This window comes from Apaloderma vittatum, unplaced genomic scaffold, assembly GCF_000703405.1.
Source record: "Apaloderma vittatum isolate BGI_N311 unplaced genomic scaffold, ASM70340v1 scaffold11089, whole genome shotgun sequence".
NCBI lineage: Eukaryota > Metazoa > Chordata > Aves > Trogoniformes > Trogonidae > Apaloderma > Apaloderma vittatum.
This window is the reverse complement of record NW_009736983.1, coordinates 10,039-19,102: the sequence shown is the minus strand read 5'-3', so window position 1 is coordinate 19,102 and position 9,064 is coordinate 10,039. Positions and strand designations below refer to the sequence as shown.

At 38.2% G+C, this 9,064-nt stretch overlaps 1 protein-coding gene across 1 annotated transcript; it reads left to right on the top strand.

Moving 5' to 3' along the window:
- The first annotated feature begins 2,802 nt into the window (after positions 1 to 2,802).
- On the top strand, positions 2,803 to 8,710 carry DNAJB4 (DnaJ (Hsp40) homolog, subfamily B, member 4). Its single transcript, XM_009877178.1, has 3 exons — positions 2,803 to 3,174; positions 6,158 to 6,732; positions 8,318 to 8,710. The coding sequence occupies exons 1-3, from the start codon at positions 2,964 to 2,966 to the stop codon at positions 8,549 to 8,551; spliced, it is 1,020 nt and encodes a 339-aa protein (XP_009875480.1). The 5' UTR covers positions 2,803 to 2,963; the 3' UTR covers positions 8,552 to 8,710.
- Positions 8,711 to 9,064: the final 354 nt, after the last annotated feature.

The following is a 9,064-nucleotide window of genomic DNA, read 5'->3' as shown; positions in this document are numbered from 1 at the left end:
TGGTTATCCCATCAACTCTTAGAAGATGTGATTCCAGAGCAGTTCATTCGGGCACGGCAATCTTAGGCAGGGCAGGAAGTACAAGTAATGTAGTCATTGCTGTGCGTCTTGCTCGGAATCATTTCACTTTTAGGGAATAACCTAATTAGGGGACGCCTTGGCACTGAGGCCAGAAGAGCATGTTCCCCTCTGTAGGGAGAGAAAGGATGCCTGAGCACTTACTCAGCTGTGGTTGTCAACAAAAAGTTCCAGTGTAGCTTTTGTTGTTATCAGAAGTTGTTCTAGAAGTTTTGATATTCAAGGGGAAGAAACTTTTAAGAAAAAAATCCTTCTTTTAATCTTACCTTTTAATGAAACTTGGGAAGTTAATTACTGTGTTTTACAGAACGGAAGGACAGGTGAAAAACAAAGTCTTGCTAAATGCAGCTTCTTGAGTATTCTTTTGGTATTTAAAAGGAGCTATAAGTGTTTAATATAATATCCTCAGATAGGGGAATTTCTTATACCTTGCATTTTAACGTAGTTTATGTACCCACTGCCACTTTGATCGACCAGATATTTTGAAAAATGTGATGAAAAATAGAGTCCTGAAGCTAGCCTGAGCTATTGGTGGTCTGACAATTCTATTCTATGACAGCGCAATGACGTGAAAATTTCAGGGTCCTTCTTGGACACTCATGGTTGGAAATACTTTAAGTGATGTAAGTTATGACCCCACCAGAGGTTGCTTAGAACCATACCCTGGGAGCACAGCTGAGTGTAACTCCTTTTACTGATAGTTTTGCAAGAGAATTTGAGGCTGCTCTAAATCTTACTCTGTCAATAGTGTTGAGATTTGTTCCTGTTGTAGCTCAGAGTATTCTGCTGGGTTTGGATGGTGTTTTGTCGTATTTGCAAGCATTTCTTGAGTGTAATAAGGTTAAAACTGCCCATTAACACGTGTGTGAATAAAATGACTTCTTAGGGAGAGGTATTTTATCTTACATGAAATCTGTTGAAGTCCTGTTTTAATTCGAGATATTGTACCTACTGCTTTCAAAACTCTATAGTGGAAAAAATGCTGAATTTAGGCTATGGGTCTGCAAGAACTTATCTGAAATACTAGTTATAAATTGACAAAATTGGCACTTTTAAAGAGAGACAAAAACAAGAGGGTCATTACTAAAAGACTAGCTTTATTCCACATGAAGGTCAGCAACAACTGCTTTCAGCTGTAAAGACAGTTGATTCTGTAACCTCGTGGCTCCCAGCATTTCAAAATGCAAGTAAGTCCCGAGAGATTTGGTGGCAAGAGGAGCCGATTCCTTGTTTCAGTATCCTATTAACTACAGGTATGCAAAGGTTCTTGCTTTCTCAAATGCTGTGGTGAAATCTTATCTTTATTCTGTCTTCATTCCTACCCATATGGGGAAAAAATAATTAGCAAATCCTGGATACACTGAGTGAATCTAGTCAATTCTATTGCAGAAATTGGAAAAAAATAGGTATTATTTGAAGAATAGGGGTACAGCATGTTTAAAACAACCAACACCCCCCTAAACCAAAACAAAACAAAAAATCTTTTTCTAGTATTCTCTGGTTAAGCAGAAATATTCTCTGTCTTCTGATCAGTCCCTTTTTAAGTCAGACAAAGTTCTGGAAAACAACTTCATATAAAAAGGGAAGGTTAGTGTTCTCCACCTGAGTTTGATGATCCCTCAGCTTCTATATGCTGCCTTTCTTTTTTGGTTTATTATTAGAAAGAAAGTGTTTGAGCATAACTGTCTTCATGCAAGTAGGTTCATAATTGAGCTTAGAAATGTCTTGATACAGGTAATTTTGAGATGACTAAAACTGGTGTGTTTTAATACTTCCGTCCCAGGGAGGAGTTATATTTCAAGCTGTAGTAATCAGTCTTGAAGTTGATTGCGATACTGACCAGAAGGGATAATTTCTTGACCATAAATAAGATCCAAAAGGAATCTTGCAGGCTGAAATGTCATATACCATTCCCTCCACAGAGCATGAGAAATAATTCAAGAGTACAATCTGCACTATGTATTGTAAGAACCAGGTATTTTCCTGTTATTAACACTTATCAGACCAAAGCTGTTTGCTGTATATATTGCCACACCTGTGTAATAGTCTTGCTAGTGCCTCTTGTGTAGGAGGAGGCTGGGGCAGGGGTAAGAGTCTTGGTCTGCTTTGAGCGGCTTGAGTTGTGGTGAAGTGAGTCGTATTTTTTTGCTCGGATTCTATTTCTTACTGCGTAATAGCCTGTGGCTGCAGTCAGCTGTGTTATTTTTAAAGAAATGAAGTTATGCTTTCTGAGGCTTTGTAGCTGGGTGTAAAATAATTCGTAGTCTTTGCTGGAAAGGGTACAAATCCGTGTTGATATATTTGGCAAGCAGTTATGTGTACGGCTGTCTCTATAGAAACTGTGAAGGAAAACGCTCTAATTACTTTATATGGGCTGCTGCCTTTCTGTTGGGGCAGTTATGTCGTCAGAGGTGACTGGATTTAGTCCTGGTGGTGAAAGGCACTGTATCACACTGTTAAAGCTCTCAAGAGAAGGGCAGAAAGAGAAGTTCAGCATTTTTCTCTGTGTGTCCGTGTGCGCATGCGTTGGTGTGCGAGGGTGAAAGCTGTGCTGGCTGTTCAGCCGGGGAAGTGACGTCCTGGATTATTTGTCGTTCTAGAAAGAGCGGAGACACGTACTGTAGATGGGAGGTCTCTAAAGAGGGCTGTGTCTTGTCCAGTGTGTGTAATTATTTATAAATGAGCAACGAGGGAAGGAATGAAATACGGAGAAACTGTCCGGTGTTTCGTTAATGTATCCGAGAGTTTGTTATTTGTGACAGTGCTGTTTGTTTCCATTCCAATTTTGATTTTTATTTTTCCTTCTCTAGCACCTCCGCATTGCTAAGACACTGGACACTGCTTTCCTTAGAGCAAGGAAAATTTGAATTCCTCCAACACTCAGGATGGGGAAAGATTATTATTCTATCCTGGGAATTGAAAAAGGGGCTTCTGACGAGGATATCAAGAAGGCTTACAGAAAACAAGCGCTTAAATGGCATCCAGACAAGAACAAATCTCCCCATGCAGAGGAAAAATTCAAAGAAGTTGCAGAAGCTTATGAAGTGCTGAGTGATCCCAAAAAGAGAGACATTTATGATCAGTTTGGGGAGGAAGGTATGTATGTCTCTTGTACTCTGATCAGTCACTTTCATTACATTGAATAAAGCAAAATAAACGTAGATGATGCATGAGAACATGACGCTTTGGTTTTTAGACGATATATTTGTACAGCTTGGAAGTTTGACTCACCAGCTTTTTTAATGTAAAATGTGTTGCAGAGTTTTAATGCTGCTCTAACTTTAATTTCTTATTTTAATGTGGTTTTAGGTTATGATTTTTTTTTGATTCCCAATTACTGAAACTTTAATTTCTTATTTTAATGTGGTTTTATGTGGTTTTTGGTTATGATTTTTTTTTGATTCCCGATTACTGAACAGGCAAAATATTACTGAATTGAAAAAGTTTTAAAGTGCAGTAAAAGAGAGATCTATTCTTAAATTTTTGCAAAAGGGCAGTCTGCTTGATCTAGGCAGGGCAGTCCTGAGCAGAAGCCCAGGTGTCCAGTCTGTAGTTGTCCTTGGCTTCTTGCCTGGAGAGGAAAGAATTTGGCTGATGTCATGAAATACCAGAACAATTTTTTAGCTTTAATTGTAAACAATGATAACATGCCAAGAGAATGAGGCCTCAGAAATGTCATATTTATCCTAAAATGGTTATCTGGAGAGAATGACCGTTTTTTTGTTGTGTTTTTTTTAATTTGTGACCAGCATGACTTTCAGTCTCATGATTGAGCAACAGAGGAAGTCACTAACATCCCTCCCTTAAGTGTATGATATCAGAAATTCCACATGAAATAATTACTTCTATTGTGACAAGTAGGTCCACTCACTCTGGCATGTGTTTATTGATATAAAGGAGGACACTTAAAGAACAGTGCTTTGGGGAAAACTGAATTCTTATGAATGTCTAGTGAAATTTGTTCTTCTGTCATCTGGAGCACTAAATGCAACATAAAATTCATGTCAAAGCCTTCAGCTTCTACAGAGAATGTAGGTTTTTTGCCACGTTCAAAGCTGTAGTGCTGTTCCTGAAACATTCTGGGGAAAAATATTGTACTTCTTGCCTTCTGCATCTCTTCTGTATATCAGTGTAAACCTGTTTACTCTGGGTATAGTTGCATTTCAGATTCTTGTGCAGCAGCTCAAGGCACTTTCTCAAAACACCATTTTAGTCACTTTTACCAAAGAGCTTGCATTAACGCGTATAAAACAGTGCCGCATTTGACATCCTAGTATTGCATACCTGGAGACAGAGGTTCAAAACTTTGAAGTATAATATTAAACCCAAGTATGAATTTTTAGAATGGTGAATCTGCAAATACCTCCTGATGCTTCCATTGCTGTCTAAGCTCCTCGATTGCGTTTGAGAGCATATCTAGTAGTTGTGAGGGAAAGGCAGGGGAATAGGGTGGAAGGAAAGAGGAAAGCTCAGTGTTTTTTGCGGTCGGGAACTCGTACCTTCAGTAACCTTTTGCTAGCTGTACCAGAAGGTGTCCTTCTACTGTCAGGTTGAATCCACTGATCTGCTTTTCTGATGTGAACAGTGCTGTGACAGAAGAATGTGCTACATGTTGCTAAGTTTAGTACTTTTAGTATGGTCTGGTGTTGAGATGGGGAAAGCATTCTCATTCTAATGCCTTAGTTACCGTTGACAGTCAGTATGAAGCTTGTGCATACAACGTCTAAAACATCTGAAGAACATTGAGCAAAGAGCCCCAACCCCAGCCCTCTTTGAAATTTAGGGAGTGCATACTTCATTAATGTAACCCTCCACATTTTTATGGCTGTGGAACTAGGATAGCAGCTCTAGTGCTGAGCTGCTGCAAGATTGAAAAAAAATAAATAAATAACCAAACATTGTTAAGTTTAGAAGTAAATCTCTTAAGAAGACTTTTCAGCCTTTCATCTTAAGGTTTGAGCAGGTGTCCTGGAATGGTCAGTGCAGGAGAGCCCTAGCTGTTGCTAGGAAATACTTAAGAGGTCAGCAATTGGTAAAAAGGCATTTAAGAAAATAGATTTTAGCTGGGTTTGGATTGAAAGAGTAGGAAGTACAAGAGACTGCCCAGTGAGAATTGTAAGGGAAATCTTATCAGGAAGAAACAAGATGTAGATCTCCTCTTGTGGAAGGTAGAAGAGAAAGAACAAAGATATGTTTGAGAGCATTCTCATTTTCTGCACAGACACAGTGATGGTATATACAAGATTTTTGTACCCAAATGGGTCTTAGGAACTTCCAAGCTATTTTTATTTGTGGTTGTATTGAAAAGAGTTCCCATTTTATATCATAGGAACCAAGCTCTGATAAGTTTAGGGTTTTAAATTGAATGCTGAAAGAGCAGATGGGTGCTTGACTGCTGACATGTTACCTTTCACTCAGACTGAATTGCAGGAAAGCAGAGGTAAAGCTAATTAATACTGAGTTAAAGTGAGCTGTAGACTACGCAAAATGTTACATACGATACTGCGTGACTTTTCCCTAATCCTGAAGAGGGATCCCAATGGACTTTGCAGAAGAAGAAAAGATCAAGTCAAGCAGACCTGCCTTCTGTTTGGAGATGCTAATTCATTGAATAACTAGCTTCAGTCATATGAAATAACATTGGCAGTGTAAGAATACTGGTTCTTCCAAAACAGAAGTCATTCTAGGTGGTCAGAAACTTTGTTCCTATTCAAGCTATCAAATTACTTGTTGGTGCTACATAACCCGATGATGAGTCCTCATTGAAAAGGAGACCTTTCACTCCACTGCAGAGACCTTTACAACTCATCAGTTCCGATAAAATTTTCAGTCATATGAAATAACATTGGCAGTGTAAGAATACTGGTTCTTCCAAAACAGAAGTCATTCTAGGTGTTCAGAAACTTTGTTGCTATTCAAGCTATCAAATTACTGGTTGGTGCTGCATAACCTGGTGATGAGTCCTCATTGAAAAGGAGACCTTTACAACTCGTCAGTTCTGATAAAATTGCACTCCACAGTAGGAAAGCTTACACTAATATTTGATTTGTTTTTAACTTTGCTTATCTGTCGTATTTAGGTCTGAAAGGAGGAGCTGGAGGACCTGATGGACAGGGTGGTACCTTCCGGTACTCCTTCCATGGTGACCCACATGCTACATTTGCAGCTTTCTTTGGTGGCACAAATCCTTTTGAGATCTTCTTTGGAAGAAGAATGCCTGGTGGCAGAGACACTGAAGACATGGAGGTGGATGGGGATCCATTTGGGTCCTTCACTAGTTTTAGTATGAATGGTTTTCCAAGGGAAAGGAATACAGTTGGTAGCCAGTTACGTCGTAAACAAGATCCCCCTGTAATCCACGAACTTAAAGTGTCGTTGGAAGAGATCTATCATGGCTGCACAAAAAGAATGAGGATTTCGCGTAAAAGACTTAACCCAGATGGTCGAAGTGTCCGAACAGAGGACAAAATTCTTACTATCGAGATAAAAAGAGGATGGAAAGAAGGCACTAAAATCACTTTTCCAAAAGAAGGTGATGAAACACCCAACACAATTCCAGCTGATATTGTTTTCATCATTAAAGATAAACCTCATTCTCACTTCAAGAGAGATGGATCAAATATTATCTATCCTGTTAAGATCAGCTTAAGGGAGGTAGGTTTCTCTTTTGGTAGAACTCTAGATGTTTAAACCTGATTCAATGACGATGCTGTACACTGTGTGGCAGCAGTTTTGGGGTGTTTTTCTTTAAAACCAATTTTGCTCTTGTGAAGTCACTGCATGGCTGCAGTGTTATTTATAGTGGAGGCAATGGCTGTTTTGATAAAATGGAGTATTATTTCAAGCTGTTTACTGTAAGAGGTGGAAGGATAAGAGTGAAGGTTGATATGTCTTAAAACTTCACACTTTACCTTACTAACTAAATATATATTAGGCTGAAGTGCCAACGACAGATCCAGTTAACAAATACATCCAGTGGAGTATACTCCTTCCTGCTGTGATATGATTGCTATTTCTGTAGGACAAAGTAGAACTGTCTTAAATATTTTCACTGCCAACAAATTCTAAGTCTGCCTTTTTATGTCATAAGTTATTTCAGTATGATTTCAAAGTACATAGAGATTCATTTCATGAGGATGAATTACTGTGAGCAGGTGTTTTAGAAGCTATATATAACAATAAAAATGGTATAGCTTTTTAAAATTCCATTCCAAGACAAACCACATTGGCTTTAAAAAAGAAAAATCAGAAAGGCAATGGAGCAGAGTCCTTAAGGAGGCTTCAGTATGGTCGTCATGTAAAAGATAATGTAGTGGAGTGTGATTTGGTTTTGCTTCTTAATTAACATTAGGTGGAGAAATAAATTCTTGTTTGCATTATAAGCTCTTTGTGTACATTACGAGCACCCTTCTTAGAGGATTCTTAACTAAAAATACATCTGAAATGAGGTGAAGCCCCTCAAGTAGGATGAAGGAGGAAGAAAAGACAATATTTGATGTTTGTAATATAGTTCCTTCATAGAGAAAGATGAATAGATGAATCTTGTTTAGATTCATTGTGCTGTTATGTAAATTGGGCATTATCAGTATAGACGGTGCTGAATCAGATGAAGCTGGAGGAATCAAAATGTTATTATCAGAGATCCTAGTGATGAAAACAAGCTATTGGATAAAGCAAGAGAAGGTCTGTGATGTTTTAGATTTGGTGCACCAAGATAGTTGTTTGCTTTTCTTTGAGCATCACAGGTGCTCACCAAAGGTGGCTGTGGAATTTGATCTGCCTCTTCTTATAGACATGAATGTTGTTCTGCAATATGATATAATCTGAGTTGATAGTGTATTAGAGTAAATCCCTGTGCAATGTACACAAATGAAAACTGTAACAGGACTTTTAAATTTCCAATGGGATCTGAGAAGCTGGATGTCTCTAGAGAAGTATGAGTGAAGAGTTCACTCTGTGCTAAACTACTTTATTATGTGATAAAGTCTTTGAAGGATATATAAGCTCAGTTACTCTCCAGTGGCCGTTGCGTAAGACTGGTAAATTCTGTGATACTCAACGACGAATTGCATTCCTCTCTTAAAAAGGGAAGACTTCTATATTTGAATTTTGATATCTTGATACTGCACAGTGGAAATACTATTTAGAGTGATAGTCTTTTCTAAATAATCCAGATTCAGTTGTAGGTACAAATAAAGTTCTGACTAATTCTTTTTCTCATGATACAATTTTTCTTTAGGCTTTGTGTGGCAGCTCCATCAATGTGCCAACGATAGAAGGAAGAACCATACCCATGACAGTAAATGAAGTTGTAAAGCCTGGGATGAGAAGAAGAATTATAGGATATGGTTTGCCGTTTCCCAAAAATCCTGACCAACGTGGAGACTTAATTATAGAGTTTGAAGTCATTTTCCCAGATAACATTTCTCCAGCATCAAAAGAAGTACTTAGGCGAAATCTTCCAGTTTCATAAGATGAAGACTGTGTATGTCAACAGTTTAAACAGGACACTGGAAATGCAGAAGACTGGCAAGTCTGTGCTTTAAAAGTGCAATCTGTAACAACTAGTGGAATATTTGTTTTTTTGTTTTGTTTTGTGGGATGGGTGGGGGGGAAACACTGTAATGCTGCATGAGAAGAAAAGGGGTAAGTACAAGTCACACAGGTGACTTGTGCAGTATAATTTACACAGAAAACCACTCATTTTATTTTACATCTTCCTAATCAGAAAAGTCTATTCGTTATTTTATCTAATGTAAAACGTAGTAAGTTTTACAAAGTCAGTGCATATTTCTGATACAGTACTTGAATTTCCAAGTACTTCTTATCCCTACCCTATCGATGGCATGACCCATTTATACAGAATTTGGAGACAGTAGAAGTACACAAATGTATAAATATTTTAAAAGAGCAAAACATGAGAGATAGCATTTTATTATGTTGCCTTCCACTGCACAGAGCATAGGCTGGGAAAATCAGCTTGGAC

Excerpts from the sequence above, each read along its gene's own strand:
- DNAJB4 (XM_009877178.1), top strand. The coding sequence starts at position 2,964 with ATGGGGAAAGATTATTATTCTATCCTGGGAATTGAAAAAGGGGCTTCT. Across the intron at positions 3,175-6,157 it reads TGATCAGTTTGGGGAGGAAG|GTCTGAAAGGAGGAGCTGGA; the intron begins GTATGTATGTCT and ends TGTCGTATTTAG. Across the intron at positions 6,733-8,317 it reads TTAAGATCAGCTTAAGGGAG|GCTTTGTGTGGCAGCTCCAT; the intron begins GTAGGTTTCTCT and ends ATTTTTCTTTAG.